The sequence below is a fragment of the Sesamum indicum genome, linkage group LG9 (genome assembly GCF_026168435.1).
Source record: "Sesamum indicum cultivar Baizhima isolate 11 linkage group LG9, ASM2616843v1, whole genome shotgun sequence".
Classification (NCBI taxonomy): Eukaryota; Viridiplantae; Streptophyta; class Magnoliopsida; order Lamiales; family Pedaliaceae; genus Sesamum; species Sesamum indicum.
In genome coordinates, this window is record NC_142665.1 from 17,837,554 (window position 1) to 17,858,701 (window position 21,148).

At 33.6% G+C, this 21,148-nt stretch overlaps 2 protein-coding genes across 2 annotated transcripts; one reads left to right on the forward strand and one right to left on the reverse strand.

Annotated features, from left to right (window-relative positions):
* Nucleotides 1-2,597: 2,597 nt before the first annotated feature.
* LOC105178401 (phosphoserine aminotransferase 2, chloroplastic-like) lies at nt 2,598-4,268 on the forward strand. Its single transcript, XM_011101866.3, has one exon. It carries the CDS (start codon nt 2,736-2,738, stop codon nt 4,017-4,019), a length of 1,284 nt encoding a protein of 427 aa, XP_011100168.3. The 5' UTR covers nt 2,598-2,735; the 3' UTR covers nt 4,020-4,268.
* Nucleotides 4,269-8,305: 4,037 nt separating this feature from the next.
* Nucleotides 8,306-18,595, reverse strand: LOC105178209 (DHHC-type zinc finger family protein). The gene is made up of 11 exons (XM_011101627.3): nt 18,316-18,595; nt 18,103-18,217; nt 16,997-17,071; nt 16,799-16,870; nt 16,525-16,650; nt 15,154-15,187; nt 12,783-12,892; nt 10,333-10,419; nt 10,048-10,131; nt 9,842-9,907; nt 8,306-8,771 (listed from the first exon to the last, which is right to left on the reverse strand). Exons 1-11 carry the CDS (start codon nt 18,404-18,406, stop codon nt 8,597-8,599), a joined length of 1,035 nt encoding a protein of 344 aa, XP_011099929.1. The 5' UTR covers nt 18,407-18,595; the 3' UTR covers nt 8,306-8,596.
* Nucleotides 18,596-21,148: the final 2,553 nt, after the last annotated feature.

Consider the following 21,148-nt stretch of genomic DNA (forward strand, 5'->3'; position numbering starts at 1 on the left):
TCCCTATCATTTCTAAAAAGTTGTAAAACAAAGGAGTACTACTCCCTTATAGATATTCACCAAAAACATAAATGAGGAGTATTACTCCCTTACAATAAATCACAAAAGCATAAATACAGAGTACTACTCCCTTACAAAAGTGAAACGAGCTAAGATGGGAGTCAAATTTATAGACGATAATTCAGTTTTCAAAAAGTTTCTGCCACTACAAGCAGTATTACTCACTGGCAATTTAAAACTAGACAGATTGCATTATAAAAATTGTATAACAATGAAAATAAAGTTTACATGGATTATCTTTTGATTCAGAAATCTATATATCAATCAAAATTATAATACAGGAGTCGTATATTAAAAGATACTGCCCTCACAATAAATGAGACCATTAGTAAAAATTATGAAATGATTATTTTTTAAAATTATGTAAATAAAAAGAAATTAAAATCTATTCCAAAAAAATTGACGTCTTCTCATATAAAATTATATACATATATATGCATGAGAATTAATAAATAATTTGGATCAAATTTCCTAATTCACAAATTAAACTACAAACAACTAACAATAATTAGCTAGAATATATTGATTTAAGAATAATGGTGCTCCCACTCTATAGATAATTTATGGGTTAATACCAGTTTACTCCATGTGATATTGAAAATAAGCACATTATATATGAAAAAAAAAATATAGCAATTTATCGCCTTGTACTTTTTAAATGAAACAATTTACCTCCTTATATAGGGAGATAAATTGCATCATTTTAAAAATCATAGGAGGGTAAATTATTGTATTTTAAAAAATACAGAAAGGTAAATCGCTATTTATTTTTTCATAAGGGAATAATTTGCTCATTGCGATATCACAAGAGTGTTGTTTGTATTTTTGTCGATAATTTGATGTGGTAATGCATATTCATAGGGAAAAAGAGAAACAACCTTACTCCCCTAATCATTAACGCGTTTATGGTCTAATACATTGAACGTGGATTATGAAAGTATTTTCAAAATATAAAAATGTTATATATATATATATATCTATGTCATAGTTGAAGTGTAGGTTTAAATACACTTAATACATAGAAATACAGTGTAGAAAGATAAAATGATAATACATTTGTAGCTAGCAATAGTATCTAATTTAGTTGGTGAAGTTGAGGAGGTTATGGGTTAGAATATCACTAATTGCAGCTATCCGTGCTTGTCGCCTTAATTCATAAGAATAAATCATTTTCTTTTTGAAATAATAACGATGAACTATTGTTAATTGAAGTAAATTGATTACAATTATTCATGTCGGATATCAATATATAACAATGACCATTACTAAATCTATATCAACACCTACTAGAAACAACACACACCTACATTATTCATATCGGATATCAATATTTACTATTCAGTAGAAACAACACACCTACATCATTCCTCTTGAATTCAATATCCAAAAATGACTATTACAACAAGCATACTTTAATTAATATTAATATAAAATAAAATAAATCTAACCAATACCTACTGTTCAGTAGAAACAACATCCCATGCATAAGATGAGATTTGAACTCATGACCTTTAAAATCATGGGACTTACTTTCTCAATTGAACTAGGCATTATTGGCAAGAATAAATCATTTTCAATCATAAAATTGTGGGTTGATTGAATGTGAAGATTGCATTAATAAATAATACATAATTGTTTATATAAGCAATTTATGATTCTAAAAATTACAATTTTAATCCTATAATTAGAGACTGATATTTTTGGTCATGTAAAAATGAATTTTCATATTTAGTCATATAATTAAAATTCTAATAATTTATTTGTCGTAAAGTTGCATGTGACTTATACACAACTAAATTAAATTGCAATTTTAATCTTATAGTTTAGGATGTTGGCATTTGGGTCCTACACGAATTGATTTACACGACTAAAATTATAATATAATTGGATTATATACAAATCACATGTAATTTTTTATGATTAAAATTACAAAAAAATTTAAAATTATAAGACTAAACCAAAAATCAATTCGTACAGGATAAAAACTAATATGTTTCTAAATTAAAAGACTAAATTTACAATTTTTCCTCTCGGAGTCACAATTATTCTAATCTTTCGTAAGAAAGTAGAAAGTAATGAACTGTAACACGAGAAATAAGTAAGCAGTCAAGGAAGTATTTAGGTGGCAAATTGTGCGATTCTTTTATCATACTTTCGTAGCACACGTTGGTATCATATCAAATGATAACTGCTTAACACATTTTCTTTCACATTAAAGAAATACGTCACAAATGTGTGATAAACCGACTCGATTAAATTTGAATCAATTATATAATAAACACATTTGTCGTGTAATTGATGTACAATTTAAAAAAAATTAATAACATAATAAATACAATACACTTATTTTATTATTTGGTCCAATTCGATCAAATTTTGATTCGAACAACAATTTTCGAGAACTTAGCGAGACACATTTGCAAATTGCATCACCAACTCCTGACCCCATCTTTAAGTATTACCAAAATTTGAAAAATCTATCCCTTCCAACTCTCAAGCATAGATTTTTAATTGAGATTCAATGAACCACCAAACCCACCAACCTAATTCCCCTTCATAAATACTACGATTTATACACACACTAACACACACTCAGGTCTCCTTCGCCAGTCATCTCCCTCAGTATATTACCAAGAGAAAGAAGAAAGAAAAGGTGAAACAAAGCAAGAGACAAGATGACGATCTCTATGTCCGCCGCCGCCGCCACTACCCCTCTTCCAAAATTCAACCCCGCCATTACCAAAACCCAAATCGCGGCGTTTCCCGCCACCCTCTCACGTCCATCCACCTGCGTCCGCGGACCCATTTCTATTACCTGCTCATCCACCACTGTCCAAACACCACCACCCACCACCGCGTCCACCACGGATCGCGTCTTCAACTTTGCGGCTGGGCCAGCCATACTCCCAGAGAATGTCCTCCTCAAGGCCCAATCTGAGCTCTACAACTGGCGTGGTTCCGGCATGTCCGTCATGGAGATGAGCCACCGTGGGAAGGAATTCCTGTCCATCATCCAAAAGGCTGAGTCGGATCTCCGGACCCTTCTCAATATTCCGTCTGAATATTCCGTCCTCTTCCTTCAAGGTGGCGCCACCACCCAGTTCGCCGCCATCCCGCTCAATCTCTGCAAACCTGATGATGACGTTGATTACGTGATCACGGGATCTTGGGGGGACAAGGCTTTCAAAGAAGCTGCCAAATATTGCAAGCCCAGATCCATTTGGAGCGGAAAATCTGAAAAATACACCAAGATCCCGAGCTTTGACTCCCTTGAGCAGACGCCCGGTGCCAGGTATTTGCATATTTGTGCCAATGAAACCATTCACGGGGTTGAGTTCAAGGATTACCCTAAGCCCGCTAGTGAAAATGAGGTGCTTGTGGCTGATATGTCGTCAAACTTTTGCTCGAAGCCGGTAGATGTGAGTAAATTTGGGGTGATCTACGCCGGAGCGCAGAAAAATGTGGGTCCATCTGGGGTTACAATTGTGATCATAAGATCGGACTTGATTGGAAATGCTCAGCCAGTTACTCCCGTGATGCTGGATTACAAGATCCACGCGGATAACAATTCTTTGTACAACACACCACCATGCTACGGGATTTATATGTGCGGGCTCGTGTTTGAGGACCTCATTGCGCAGGGTGGATTAAGCGACGTGGAGAAAAAGAATGCGAGCAAGGCAGGTATTTTGTATGACGCCATTGATGGCAGCAAAGGGTTCTACAGGTGCCCTGTGGAGAAGAGTGTGAGGTCGCTGATGAACGTGCCGTTTACTTTGGCGAAGCCAGAGTTGGAGGCAGAGTTTGTGAAGGAAGCAGCCAAAGAAAAGATGGTGCAGCTCAAGGGCCATAGATCTGTTGGCGGCATGAGGGCTTCCATATACAATGCTATGCCTTTGGCTGGAGTTGAGAAGCTGGTAGCTTTCATGAAGGATTTCCAGGCCAGTCACGATGGTTAAAAAATGGGTACTTTTTTGTTTTCTTGCTTTTAAATTCAAGTTGTGGAATCGTGGCATTGTTTAGATTATGCAATCCCTTTGATAGTTCATCCTTATTGATTTTGCCAAACTTGTGAGATTCCGTCGCGACAATTAACTGTATTTGGTTGATTGAGGTCCAGCAACACGTAAGAGTCTTAGTTATTGTTGTTGATCTGTAAGAAAAATTAAATGATTGAATGGTGATAATTCACAGTCTTATAAGTATTACTCGAGTGTGTTCTTTGTCATGTCTTTTGATGTTGACACACTTCAACCAAACTGCTGGCTGCAATTAATTTTAGAGAATGATATTTTGAATCTGAGACTTACTGTAGATTTTCAAATGCAAGCATCTGGGAAAGTTACAGATGCTTTATCCTTTAGAAGGTGCTGCAGTTGCTAATATGTTTCATCGGTTTTGATTGCTCAAAGTCATAGGTTTACATCCTCAACTGTTTATCCACTAGAAGTACCACTCTACCCATCATAATTCTAAGTGGAAGGTTTTCTATGTCGCGAAACTGTCATGCTGAGCATTCATGAAGCTTCCTTGTGTGCGTAAGAGATGAATCAGATTATATGATGTAGAGAGGTAGAAGTTTTAAAGAAACATACTCGACGGAACATCCATTGAACATATCGAATTTTAAGCTGGTCTTAAGTTGAAAAATCTTAATAGAACAAGGTGTTTGGCATACTCGACTATCATATTGTAAGTTATGATGTGATTGCTTATTCTTCTTGAATTGAAGTGTACATGAATCATATCACAAGTGTAAAGCATTCTCTATACTAATTTAGATTTGACAATGAGTGCACAACACTCTCAATGTACTAGCTTAGATTTGATGGAATTCAGTTGAAGTGAAAATTTATGATCTTAGTACTTGATAAGCTATTCACAGGGACCTCCCATGTGTCCCCGTGATACAGCGTTGGAGATGTCAAGGGACGTCCACGGACCAACTGAGTGCAATCTGGAGAATAGGGTTGTTTGTGAGTGGTTCCGTGTCAAACGGGCACCAGTTTGTTTTTTAAGGGTAAATTACATTGCGCTTTTGAAGTTAGGTCAAAATATACAAACACTCAATATGTTTTATATAATTACCGCTACACTTTTGGAAGGCTATTAGTGTAAAAATATAGGAGTTGTTTGTATAAGCTTTGAATTTGAAGAGACGATATAGTTGCAATTACAATTATTGTTTGAATGTAATAGCAACGGAGTAGCTGTAGCCTGTAGAGAGATAAACATGTGAACATTGTGAATTAATTTTTCTGCTACATTTGCCATAAGCCGTCGGTTGTGCAGTCGCCGAGGAAAGAAAATTAAAGGCTTTTTTCAAAGCACCATCTCCAAAAGTGACCCATTACTGGCCACCTTCCCCCCTCAAATCACCAACCACCGAATTGTCAATTCTCCACAGGAGCCCACACCGGCTTAATTTCTGCCTGGGGCTCAACCGGATTATCTTAAAACTGGTTATGAACCGTATGGTGTTAGTCTTGGGCTGGACTTTTTTAGATTGGTTTGTGTTGGTTTTGGGTGGGTCTAATCCATCATGCACGTCCAGATGTGAATAACATAATAAGTTTGAACTTTTGTCAACATAATAATAAGTATTGCTTAACTTAAAGTAAACAAAATTTACAAAAAAGAAACATTTAAAACTCATAATTAAATTTTGTAAAACTTATCTAATCTAAAAATATAATTAAAAAATCAAAGTCAATAGTTTTAATTTTAGGAGTCAAAGATAAGTCTAAATCTTAACAATATTTACTAAATACTATCCGTTGTGTCACATCGTTCTTATGTGAATATAATAAATAATCTTTCACGATTTAAAATATATTATAAATTAGAGTAAAATATATAAGTTAGTATATTATATTAATAAAAAATAAAAAAAATAATATATCAATTAATATAAGTTTTGAAATATTGAATAAGTTAGTTATTTTATCATAAAGGGCATTTTGACTTCACAAATAATTGATGCGGCAGTGTCATTAATCATCGTTTGGGAGTGTGGAGGGGTTTTTTTTTTTATTTTATATATATATATATATATATATATATATATATAATAAAGAGGTTTTTATAGAATCTTTTATAAATTTTGTTCTAAATTACAAAAATATATCACACTTGGTAATAGATGTTACAACTTACGATAGAATATCCTAGCCATCAAATTTTAGATTTTTTTTAACAAAAAACTTTTTAAATGAATTATAAATATATATTAAATCCACAAAAGAATCTATTATAAAGTACATTCCACCAACTTTTTATTTGCAACCCCAACTGTTAATAATTAATAAATATTATTTTTTACTTTTTTAAATATATCTTCAACTTTTGAGATTAAAAATTACAAACTCGGATTCATCATATTTTTAAATCAGATAAGTTTTAAAAATTTAGTCAGAACGTTTGATTTTTTTTGTAACTTTAAAAAGTAAAAAAGATAAATTGCATAAAACTCCCAGTATTTTGGTGAAATAGCACAAAATCTCCTCGTGTTAATTGTACAGACAAAAAACCCTGATGTTTTATAAAATATAGCAAAAAACCTTCTCTATAAGAAACAAATGGAGAGTGGATGACATTCGCCTATTGTGCCAGTGGACTTTATTTTTGGTCTTGTTGGGAATTACTTTAAGTGTATAAATGTCTATTTTACCCCTTTTGTCACGTTTAAATACATTTTTAATTGATTGATTTATATTATTATTTTATTTAAATATATTTTATTATGTAGTTAATTAATTTAAATTTTTATTGAGTTTAAATATACTAAAATAAATTATATTCATTTATGAAATATATTAGTTTAAATATAAAAACACCTAAAGTATATAAACTTTTTACAAATTAAATTTTTAAATTTAAAAAATATAATACAAATTTAATATACTAAAATTAATTTTTGAATTAAAAATTCATATGAAATATAAAAGTACTTATAAGAATTATATTTTAATTAAATTAAATTATATTATTATTAATTTAAATATATTATAATGAAATATATTTATTTATAAAATATACTAATTAAATATCAAAAAATTGTATCAATTATTTTAAGTTATATTATTTAGTATAAATAATATTTAAAACTAAGTAATTAAATGATTTAATACTTAAGATTTGAAAAAATAAATTATGTTTACTTTATTTTTAAAAAATTGATTTTTTTTTTTGTGTGCCAGCCATTACAAAGTAGCAGGTAAGTAGAATCTCAAATTTTCGAGTTGATTGGGCAAGACTCATTTAAAAGGTCATATTTTCGTCCAAATAAGTTTAAATTTCAATTTAATCCATTTGTTAATTAGCTAAAGTGTGCAGTTCTCTAACACTATATGATTTGCCCTAACAACCTCCCAAATCTGGCTCTATGAGCGCTTATAAATAGAAGTTTTTGTGCAGTCATTTGAGTAACCAAATTTACTCACTCTTATTCTCATTCTCTGTCGATTCTTAGCAAGCTTTTTTTAGTATTTTGATATTCTGCATTATTCTCAATTATCCTTCCAGTAAACCTATTATTGTCTTAAGTATTAGAGTCTCAACTTATGTTTTGTAGATTAATTCTCCTTTGATATTAGAATTTTTGTGAAAATCCTTCAACCTTTATGGTGTGGTTGGACCCCAGTACACATCATTAATTATAAAATTATAATTAATTTGAGGAAAACTAAATAAAGTTTTATAATAAGTTGAGAATTCATTTTTTTCAAAACTGAATTTATAAACTCCTAACATTTTATTTTTGAATTTTATAAACTTATTTTTAAAAAAATTACTAAACATTCCAAGATTTTATGTATTAAAACATTTTATAAAATATTTTTAAAAACTTAGTAAGCTCACCCCAAACACCCACTTAGTCAAACATCCTGTTAATGAGAAAGCAAAGGTCATTTCAAAATATAAAACATTTATAGACACCATACAAGACAACAGAGCTGAAATCTCACACTTTTATCCAATTTCCACTTTATTTTTCATCTGCTAAAAACGAAATTGTCTTTTTAGATCCTATAATTCAACCCAACGGTTCCAGAGCCAGGGGTATTGCTTTGAATATGTATTTCATTTCTTGATCCATAACACTCCAGTCACATAAAATATCTTCCTGAATTAACTTCATTTTTTTCTTGGAAACAAAAATGCAAGGGGCTCTAGTTTTGAGTGATTCAGCTAAATCCTTAATCCAAACGTAGTAATATTTATGTTGGTTCTTGGACTTTAGAAGGAATAAAATAAGAAAATAATTTCTCATATCAAATGACAGTAATGTGAATGAGTAGACTACAACTTTCTTAAGTCCATATTGCTACAAGACTTGAGGGAACCTGAACTAGTAACATGGAGGTATATGTCTACTACAGATGATGAAAATTTTTCTGCAACTGTCTGAAACCTTACAACCTCAAAATGGACATTGAATATTGTCTCCAATACAGGTGAAGTACATGCTTTTGGATAAGCGATCTGACCATCATTCAGGAAATTGTTTGGATTAAAATTACAAACGCCCATACCATTAGCAGCAACGACATGATAGAACATCGCCGCATGTGTAAGGTTTGGACTTCTCCTCAAGTTCTTCTGCGGTAGGTAGTGGTTCCATCCTGTACATACCGCTTCTGGCAAAACAGAACAAGTACAAATTTCTGCAAACTCCCTGATTGAATGGGTATACTCTCTCAGGAATCCCCCTGAAATCATTCAATTTCTCAATGAAAAATGGGAAAGGCGACACCCCAAACAAAAGGTCTATGCAATACAACGTTTAGTGTTAGTCTGACAATATGTTTCAGAAAATAATGGTTCCCAAGAACCAATTCTTAAATATTGATTTGAGCAAAAATGGCGTTAAATTTGGTCAACTGTGTAAGAGAAAAATAATATGCTCTATTACGTTTCTTCCACAATTGGAAGTTCATTTAAGTAACTCATGTAGACAAAATGCAGGATTCGATGAAACTATAATCACTAATTTAACATTCACAGAAACTCATAAGGTGACATAATATGCAGCCTCAAAAACGTTCTAATTCCTCTTGTTAAGAGTCACAGGAATTATCCAGCAGAGTGAATTAGTTGGTTCTAAGTCAACACATTGAGGACATAGTCGAAAATCAAATTCTGTTCCATGTAGGAATTGACAATGAGCGAAGATCCACCTCAGGCACGTACTAGTTACCATGATATTTTGTGTTGTGTATGTCAAGCCAAAACAAAGACGCCTTGCCAAATGGCATTCAGGGTCCATACATGTGCTTCGTTTGGAAAATGCTCTTCCAAATTCACTTTATTAGTCTTGAGACATTATTCATAGGTCCATTCAGACAGTTCATATCACGAAAGACTTGTTTTGACTTAATTCAACCACATTCACTATCGTCTATTAACTTTCATTTATTTCTAGAATCTAACTGTGTTTCTTCAAACATCGTTTTGCCTTCTCATGTTACTAAGTTTCACTGTCTGCTTATCTTATTCACATAAAGATCATATCCCAAAGGCATGAACTTATAAGAAATATACAGATATACATACATGTATACATATAATGCACATACCAGATGACACGACTAGCATACAACATTGCATATTAACCACATCTGATGATAGAGCAATATACAATACAAGCTGAAGAAAGTAAATAACTTTTTACATTATTACCCCGGTAACTAAAATGTAAAAGCAATAAAACTCCTAGGAAAAAAGCAACACATGGCCAATGCAATAAAAGGAATCAGGAAGGACAAAATAAGCTACAAACCTCAAATACACAATTCGCCGCCGTCTTACAAGCTCATAAGTGGTTTGGTTAGTCATAACAAGGTAGCTGTTCCACAAAAAGTTCCAATTATAGAGGGAAAGAAGGCTGTTATAAAATCTACAGATGCACCATTGAACTTCTTAAATACTTGCATTAAGAAAGTAGAAAGATGGAAGCACATGCAGATATGAGGTTAATAAACATACCTATGAAAGAGGAGGAGGAGGAGCAAAAAGATCAGAGAAATTGACAAAGCAGCCAGAAGCAAGATCATTATTATATCTACCCACCTGAAAGAAACACAGTGCCTTTTTTTATTTTTGCATCAGTTCTAATCAAAAGTTGAAATCTGAACAATGACAGCTAAAATTGAAAACAGAAAGCTATGTGCAACAGTGATTGGATTTATTATATATTTACATTATGGGCATATGTCCAAGGTTAACATGTGTATACAAAGAGAAGGAGAAAAAGCTAGCATAGATACATACCACGCCTTTGATATATTTGACTTAAGGTAACTGATGTACAATATGCTCGTCCAAAGGCACAAGGCTGTTTCCTCACATATGTACCACCTGACACATAAAAAACATATACATTTCATGAAAGAGAAGGTTGCTATTCAAATAACAGCAAATTCACAAGTAAAAAAAAAAAAAAAAGAAACAAAAAAATAAAATAAAATGAAACATGTATTACAGTGTGGGAAAATAAGCATGCATATTAAAAAGAAAAACAATAAAGAGCGGCACATGTATTTTTATTATAGAGAGAGCTCATCAAGCATAATTGACAATCAGAACTAAATTCATCCAGATAGCACAAACTACAAAGAACACCAACGATGACAGGCAGGAAGAGCAGGGATGAATGAGCTTGGCTTCACCTCTTTCCTAAGAAGAATGTTTATGATAGGAAGTTCCGACCTTCCATCCTTTCCATCTACCATTACAGGTAGGAAGAGTAGGGTTTAATAAGTGCGGCTTCACCTCTTTCCTAAAAAGAATGGTTACAATTCTGACCTTCCATCCTTTTCATCTATCATTACAGATCAGAGAAAAGCTCAGCCTACTCAATCTCTTTACTTTTATATGGAGGGGTTCTTTCTTTCACTTGTATAAAATCTTTGAATCTCTGACCACTGTCAGGGTAATCTGCAGCCATTTGTAGCCAATATTGTTGAATAAGGAAGGTTAATATTGCTAATTGTGCTATATCTTTAGGATTTATGTGGCATGATCTCATGGAATTTTTGGAGGAGATTCGGGTAGATTAAAGAATATTTTCTAGGATAACTGGAACTCATTAAATTATGGGATTCGGCATAGAAATGTATCAGTTCGCGTTTCCTCTATCTCTGTAGTCTCCTTCTATAAGAAGTATGTGTATGGTGCTGTTGTAATACACAACTAGGGAACCAAAATAATAGGGTTTTCTTCCAACCCAACTCCATGTTTTCTGAAATCACAGCTAACTTGCTGTTGGTTCTCATCTAAAGCCCTACCAATTGAAAACTTTCACCATGTTGAGCATTTTGTATGATTCCTCTCAAATCCATCCTAATTTTTCATCCAGGACCTTCAACCCCAAGCATCTCATACACACTCGATTCAGATTACCACAGTCAAATGGATATAATTTCCAGCAATAGTCTCAGTCAGTATGAATGTACGTCCGCGGTAGAGGAAAGATTGGGTAGTTGATAAGGAACTGGAAAAGACACATGCATCATACGCCGCCTGAGAGGCAGAAAATTCCATGGCCATAACGTGCTTTGTGAATTCGACGGCGTAGGATATAAGTTCCAACTATATGTGCTATCCAACGGCTAAGGAACTCAGGATAATGTCAATGACATGTACTCTGATTTAATATTTGGTGCTTCACATTTTTATATAAGATTACACATTGTTGGGCAACACAAGGACTGACTTGGAGATGAAGGGAAAATTAAACAGTAAGATACATCACTTGCTCACAATTCATTAATTTGAGCAAATCAAGCTTTCAGAAGACGATCACGATAAAAGGAAAAAAAAACTTGAAGCAGTATTTTCACATTTTTTATCATATATTATTGGCTAACACAATCCTGTTTGCATCACTTGATGTACACTCCACTAAGTGGATCATTGATTTCCTATCCACCAATTATTCGTCATGCAAATCGACTTGTGACCTTGCAACTTGTAGGACCAAGCGCCTAATGATGCACTAAAAGCCACAGCTGTTGACCAAAGTGCAACTCAGGTTTACAACCCCAAGAGCCAAATTTTGACTATGACCTCACATCGGAGCAATTTTTGCCACACAGGACAGGGCAACAATCTCCTCCGAAACAATTACCATAAGCTCCATTGTTGCCACATTCTCAAACATGCTTATAGCTTTTGAAAAGGGAGGGGACAAGTTTTGGTTGCATAATCAAATAAGGATCATAGATATTAGATACTATTGGAACCTAAGAGATACCCATATTTCACCCATCTCAACAAGTAAGCTAGGACTTACATAGGGGTTAGGAAGGACTTGGTTGCATCACAGCAGATAATGAATTAATCAAAATCGATTTATAAGAAGGAGATGAAGATGAGGACCGATTTATATCATTGCTCTAAGAGTACTAGTTATAAGGAAAAATTAGGTACTTAAAAGAAACAATGGGACAATGCCTACTTTATTTCTATATAAGCATGAACAACGTTGGAAATGTTACTTATACCCAATAATCATTCTTTAGCATGACTTAGAGATGGTTTTTAATAAACTCATTCACCGAATTCAAGGTTATATTTAATAGTAACTGTGCAAGTATGGAAGTACCAGGAAAGCAAACCAATGATTGAGCAGATTCATGATACTTCTCGAAAAAGACATAAGGAGCATGGTCAAAAACAATTTACTGGAAATTGCTGATTACAAGATTATGCACACTCACCAAAAACGACAATGATTTCCTTGTCCTATGCATGTCCCAAGCCAAACACAATGATGATCAAACTGAAGGACACACTTGTCACAATCATGACAATGCTTAGCTCTTGGAGGCTACAAGAGAATCGCAAATGCACCAAGATCAGAAATTCATAATATTTAGACAAAAAATGAGAAGAACTAAAGATCATGTACGGATAGACAGAAGGTTTTTCCAGCTTAGCAAATAAGAAATGATAAATACTTAATTAACTCAAACAACAAACAAGGAAGTATCAAGATTTCTCACATACACCCAGCAATATCAGTGCTTTTTCCATGGAATCGTGGTAAAGAAGGGACACTTCCCAACAACTTAATACAGTTATAGTTAGCATGATATGTCTTAGCCACATTCCCTATTCCTAAACTTTACTGTTATGGAAGTAATGGCTGGGACAAAAAGCTTTCCATGGAAACAAATGATACATATTTCCCATATCCTATTTCGTGTCTCGTACATACGGTATGACACCTCCCAATTTGTTAAGAATAAAAATGCTACTTTAGATGATATCTCCAACTGCCAGACCACGCAGAAAGTTGAGTTTTATTCATTTAGCTTTGGGAGAATATGTTAAGATATTCATCCAGTCAGGAGGTGGTAAACTTTGTAGTGCAGAAACAATAAATATATCAGATAGACAAGATAACTCACCTACACGTAGACAAGGTTGTTAGTTGAAGCAAAGAAGCATATAAAGCTTATAACATAGATGAACGAAATGTTTTAAGGATCAGAAATTAATTAGAAATATCAAGAGTTAATATGAATTAAATGAAAGAGCCTAAGTCGGTGAAAGTAGCTTTACTGATATTACAGCATTTCAGTCATTTATCTAATTATTTGAGTTCTTTCTGCAATTTCAAGGCAAGCACCATCCATATTTTCTGAAATTTCTTAATTTTGATTTTAGAGGTAAGCCAAAGAAACCCTTTAAAGTACAACACTTCTCAGGGCTTCGTTCCGAAATTATATACCATTTGATGGATTATACTGGGAGTAGACATAATAGTTCAATTTGTACTTCTAAGGCCAGGGCAGTTTCTTACTTTTCCAGAAGTCTAACCTTTTCCAGATTCTCAGCGGAAAAGGCCTCCTTGGACTCAATTTAATTTGATTTGACTCAGTAATCCAATACCAGTTCTGCAGTAATATAATTTGTTTACTTGCTCTGGCAATCTGGCCAGAACTTTTGAGTTTTGGAGACTATAAGATTTTCAATGAAATGATCTATTCAAGACTCCCCTCTGTGTTTGGATTCATTTTTTGCCTAAATATTTCCATTTCCTCAAAACGTCGGCCACGCATATTTTCAAGAAAAAAGTTTCTAGAAACATTTACAGAAACAAACCCTATTTTCAAATCCTTACACTTCAGCTCTATTTACAAGCCTACACCTTATTTTTCAAAACCTACACCTCATATTCCGCAACTTCTATTTTACACTTTGAAAAGCAACAAAATATAATTTCTCAAAATGAAATATCAATAAACCTATCAACTTGCTCAACTGATCAAACCTTACACTTCAGTCATCCAAGTATGTCTCCAATTCCACACATCCCCATGGGAATTTTCTCAAAAAGTTTGAGAAATCCCCAAAATTAGAATGAATACAATGCTTCCAAAAAGTGCACACATTTTTCTTCCCAGTAGCTGCTATCTCAAACTCCATGCTAAATGCACTTGATCACTGTATCATATTCATAGAACCATGACATATCGACTGCCTTAGTGCTAGTGGGTCTTGCATAAGCATCAACTTTTTGCTTTTTCAGGATCTTGAGATTTTTTCTTCTTCAAAAAGTCTAAAGCTTGAATTCTTGGAAGAAAGTGATCAGGTTGAGCAGTAATAGGAGGATGATGAGAATCAGTAGAGTGACTTTTGTGTTCAGTTGTCGTTAATGGACAGCCTTGGGTAATTGACTTACTTTTTTAATTATCTGTACTCTGTATTTTGCCAGTTGTCTCCACTCACTACAACTAATAAAACCAAAATATCCACTTCCCTACCAAATATTCTATTTAGTTTAATTAAATATAGTTCCTAACAGAAATTTTTAGTTGACTGACTAACAGGTCATTTTCAACACATATGACCACATTCTCGCCCTTAGAAGCGAATATACTAAGGACCTAAGCTATTGGGCCTAACTCAAATTATTATAAACTCAAATTCAGTACGAAAGCATAATTTATATGATACCAACAGGAAAGGAGACAAGTATAAGGAAAGGGCTAGAATTTAATCATATTAAGCTACCAAAAGACCATGATACGATTAATCTTAACAGAAATGAAAGGATAATAAAAGGGAGAAAAAGCATTCTACCTGAATGACATTGCAGTAAGGGCAGGTCAAATTTCTGGACACAATGAATAGAGGAGAGATTAGTCAGCTAAAGATCTGTGGCCTTTTAATGCACAAGTAATTCCACTGCTCTCATAATTGAAAGTAAAGATAAGATGCTATCATGCAACAAAGAATAACAATGTGTCTACAGCAGTTTGAGATGCCTGTCTCCCTCTGCTTCAGTCAGTCAGTGTAAGACAAGATGGACATATTCTCCGTAGCTTTAGGGATGATCTTGGTGTTAAATCCAGTGCCCTCATATTAGTTGTTTCATGCATAATCAATACTAAATCTTGACCAAGCATCAGTTTATAGTTGACCAAGAAAGCAGATCCGTGGGCATAATTACAAGATATACATTAACAATATAAATACCACAAATAAGCAACTTTAATTACACTTGAACATTATTAACCAATATACACCATCTGTTCATCCATTATTACAATTGTGAGACAGTAACCACCATTTATTATCCAGGATTCTAATTTGAACAAGCAATTATAAACCAACCAAACTTAACTGACTCGTAGACATTAAGAATAATAACAAGACCAGGCATATTCATGAACACTCTAGAATGAACTAGCATCAAGAAATTTAAAAAGAAAGCAATGAATGACACAATTGCACAAAGTTTTATTACAATATAGTCAACACTAGTTTGACGTAAACCGGTACATCATTCTGAGCAAGAGCCATTTTTATGGATCACTTTGTGCACCAAGTTGGACATTTTATTTTATTTTATTTTTGTGATGTATCTTACATAAGATGTGATCAAATACTTGGGAACAATTTCCAAGCATGGGGAACCAAAGACATAAGAAACAAGAATGATGAAGAAATCTAATCTTTTACTGGCAAATATTTGCCCCAAACTTCATATATATTTTCAGAAATGATTCTAGTATGACTTGGACCACACAAAAGTATAATATCCCTAGAATTATCAAAATACCATAAAAAGAAGAGATAAAGAAAGAAATCAAATATAGTTCTCTGCCTGGTGCAGCTAAAAAATGAATATGCAAAAATCACATCGCAACTCCCAAAATTGTTGAGAGTTTCATCCAAAGATTCATTTTTCAAGATCATTGAGAAGACAATCTAGCTTCACTTTCTTGTGTTTAAACCTAAAATTTGGCAAGTCCTCAGTAAGCCTTTGCACATCCCAAATGTCAAGCCATTCAGGTGACAGTAGCAAAACCTAAGTTATTCATTGAACTTCAGAATGTTTTGAGTCATCAACAATAACGGACTTGAATCTCAGGAAAAAGGAACTTCCAATTTGCCTCATCCATTAACTCAAGACTTTCCTATAATTCTAAAGTATTAGTAATTAGTTACCTAATAGAAGCCCCTGGAGGGTACAAATCCATCACTAGTTTTGTCCAAGCAGTTGCGTTTCCTCTGTGATGGTTCCTTCCATCCACGGTGATCAAAACACTGCCATTTTGGCTTGAAGCTGGTTGTCTTTGCTTGAACATTATAACAGGACATACAGAAAGATACAGCAATTAGTCGATCACACGCATGTCCACATTTTTCTGACTAATTATAAGTTGGTTCCATGTGCATTAGTGGTTAATTTCACAAAAGAATCAGAAAAAAACCTGCTTACTTTGAGGCCAATAATAACCTTCTAGCTAAAGCGTCTCTTTCGTCAACAGCCTTCTGTGCGTCAAGTACATAACTACATTTTTAAAGAACAAACAAACATAAGCTTTATCCACACAAAAAAACAATAAGAAGATGTACTTCTCAGCACAAGTTCTGAATGGACTTATTTGGCAGCAAGAGTAGCATATGATATAATTACCCAGGAGATGTTCCGGAGGTAACAAAATATTGAACCAGTGTAGCAACAAACAGTGAAACATATATTGCGGTGTACCTGTATTGGGGAACAAAAGGAACGATGTTACAACAATCATGATGCTTACGTGAATGGAAATGAAAAGTGGGCCCAAAACAGCTGAAAACGATTATAGTTAAATAAGAATAAAGTCTGACAAGTTTAGTTCAATTCCCCAATTTGTCGCTCTTATTTCCATAGCTTGAGATTACTCTCTAGAATGCAAATGCAACACAGGTCCTAAATACTTTTAACTTCTTTAGCAGCAGTGATGAATCAAGTTCTATTTTATCATATTTCTTATAAAGATCATCAACAAAATTATTACAGATATTGTCCACAATGTCCCCGACATAAGAATTACAAGAATATGTCATTAGGTTCAAAATTCACCAAATAGCTACTTCCCATATATTCCACTTCCTTCTATGTTGGATGTCCTAGGCTTGGTCCTCTTTAACTAAATCAGGGAAGTCACAAAGACCACTATTTTTCCAAATTCATCACAGTGAGAGATGCTTAAGTGGCAAGAGCAACCTTGGAATGATTCCCTTAAAGGGCCAGCAACAATGAACAATGTTTAAAATATGTTGTTTGACTATCATGTAAGTTACCATAACAAAATTCTCACCCCAACTTTCAGCAAGATGGATAAGAAAGTTAGTCTTGTTATGACTTATTGGTTACATGATTGCATAAACCCTTTAAGACCAACAAAACTTTGTTCAGATATCCACGTTCTCCAGGTCTGATCCATAGCATCTGATGCAAGATAACTCGTGCAATTATTCAAACTAGTAATGCCAATTTTAACCTCAGTCCAATAAGAATTCAAGAACACCTATAATTGCTGATTTTTACCATGAATACCCTCTTCCTGATACACAAGAACACATCATTTCCATTTAATGTGACGTTTGCAGAGCTTATACCAGAGAATAATCACATTTACAACTATTGATTACACTCAATCAACCCAGAAACGGTACTTCCTCGACATTCACCAAAAAAGCTGGGTGCAATTAAAATAAATTAAAAAGATAAGCAAAATTAGAGTATATGTACATTACCATGGTTCCTTTTTGGTCTTCTCAATCAAATCATGGTCGAACAAAAATAAAACCCCCGCAAAAACTAGATGCAGCATGACCAACGCTACTTTCAAAGATAAAACAGATCTTCGAGCTGCAACATATTAAACCCGAAAAAACAAAAATCAAATTAAAACCTCCCAAACGCTCCGACGAATCAATTAAATAACAAAGAGACTAGGTAAGACCAACCTGGATCAGAAAGACAGGGAAAGAGGCGGGAGCAACGGTCGGAGGCGCGATGACATGTCTCCCGGAGGTGGCTGCCGCATGATACACCCATTGTTTCCTCACACGCTCATCACCTCAGCAAGATTGTACGCTGTGCTCCTCTAATTGTACGTTGCTGTAGGAGAGCAAGAGAAAGACAGAGAGAAACGGCGGCGTCCGGAATTCTTCTCCCAAGAGAAATCTATAGCTGACAGGACTCTCTCAATTATCAGTTGTTTTTCTTTGTCTCACTCACCTGCCCCCCCCCCCCCCCCCCCTTATTTGTTTAATTTAATTACACTTAATTGTTGCAAGTGTATATTAAAGCATAGTTCCCCTGTTATGACATGTTTGGTATTGAATTCAATTCTTTCTCAATTAACTTTGTTCACTAAAGATATGAATTGAAATCACAACAACATAATTTACAACATTCACTCGTTTGATTTAATTAAATACTTAAAATAAAAATTTAATCTTCACAATAGTTATACTGATATTCAAAATTATCAGTCGAAGCTCAAAGCCTTTTAAATACGTGGGCATTTCTTAGTTTGTGCAAGAAGGACTTATATAGTAGTGCCAGCTTTTTCAAATACCGAATCTTTAAATTTTATATTATGATGTTTTTGTTGCAACGGTCAGAAGTCAATGCCCATCGAATATGTATGTGTTTTTTAATTCGTGCAAAATTCACTTATATTGTAGTAGTAGGAGTTGTTATGCTATTGATGATTTTTCGTTTCTTCGGTTAGTGTGAATAGATAGAAAGTTATCTTAAGATACCCATTCTTTTAAAAAAGTGGTGCACAAAAAAATTGTGCCAATTGTCTAAAGTTGGTTATGGTCTTAGTAATTAATCTTTTCTTCTTCTTCCAACACATATGCACCCAGAAATTGAATCCAAAATCTTTAAAGAGAGATCTCGATATCCAAATTGTTGAGTTGTCACCTAGAGGACATTAGCTCACAATCAATTAGCGTATGGTGAAGCTTGATTTGAGATAGTGGCCCGCAAAATTTTACAGTATACAGTACTGTTAAAATCATATAGAACCACTTTTACGATAAATTTATTTGAATACATAGGAAAAACATTCAATTAGAATTGTAGTATAAAATGGGTTTTGTCAGTATTGGAGATAAATACTCATTTACGTATTGGTAGGTACTGTGGACTATGGCTTGAGTCAAAGCATCCTTGATCAAAACTGATATGGCCTCTTGATTAATTTGAAAATAAGAGTTGCACAAGGGCACACATTTATTTAGTTTTTTTCTTTAGAAAAATGCATATGTCTAAATAGGGGATTTAGCATGCTAGTTATTAATAATATAAAATCAAATGTATAAAAATATTGGTGGAAGCACTTGTTTGTGGGACGGGGCTACTGTTGTGTTTTCTTAAGTACACATTATCGAATCGAGAATGATTTTTGGTAAAAGTTATGAAATAATTGTAATCACTTCTGACATGAGTATTTAGTGATCCACAAACATTTGAGTGTATAAAGTCCGGCAAAACTACTTTGTCCTAAAAATGGCATCTTTGTCATTTTTCCTTTGGGACAAGATTCATAGATTGGGAGGTGTCTAATTTTTTTATTTTTAGATTTTTAGACTCTGTCGTCTTTTTAATCCTAGTTTGGGATATATAACCTAGCCTGTCATGCCAAATTTGTGTGTTTACTTGGTTATCCAATTTTTCTTTTTGTTAAACATTCATAACCAATTTGTGTTGAGGAATGGTTTATAAACCATTAATAAGTTTTCCAAACAAGAAAGAAGAACCATTCTTCATTAAATAATTTTTTTTTACTAATAGAAAACTCAAATCCTTCCTCATCTAACATGGAGATAGTAATAATGTTTCTAATCATGTTTGACATATAATCGAGTAAATTGTAAAAAAAAAAAAAAAGGCCTGTGTGTTTGCTCAATTAGCACAAAACATGTGTCAATTTTATAACCAAAATATCCTATGATTTTTAAAATAATGCACACATGCCACTCTTGTTAAGTGCTCAATGGTTATAATTCACTTTTGCATAGGTAGTCGTTAGATCTTCGTTGACCAAATTTAGAAGTATCGAATATACTATATATTTAATAAATATACACAATACATTGAAGATAAATAAATAATACTCATACTTGTATATTATATAAAAACTAATATGTATAAATAGATATGATGATATGTATATTGTATCTATATAATGTACATATTTATATAGATGATCGGTTGGATTGGGGGTGGGGTGGGAGAGGGGGCGACAAGATGATTTCTCTTGACTTAAGTCAACCACCTCTTTTGCATTGAATATCCTACTTTAGATGTTGGTTTTGAATTTAAATCTGGCTTTATTCACTTACTTTTTACTTTTCGTGCCCTTGCAAGTGAAGACCCACATAAACATCTCAAGGAATTTTATATGGTATGTTCCGACATGAGACCCCAAGGGGTTACTGAAGAGCAAGTCAAACTGCGAGTTGTTCCATTCTCTTTGGGTGATGGAGCAAAGGATTGACTCTATTCTCTACCTTTGGGATCCATCATTAGTTGGAACGAGCTCAAAAAATAATCCTTGAAAACTACTTCCCGCCTCATGAACTATAACATCCGGAAGGATTTCAGTGGAATACGTCAATTTTTTTGTGAAAATCTTCATGAGTATTGGGCAATCAATTAGTAGAGAGTTCCCCCAATCACCAAGTTCTCGATCACCTTTTGATTTAATGTTTTTATGAAGGATTGTTTAAAACGAATAGAAACTCGATGGATGCGGCTAGAGGAGGTGCTTTGATTGTCATC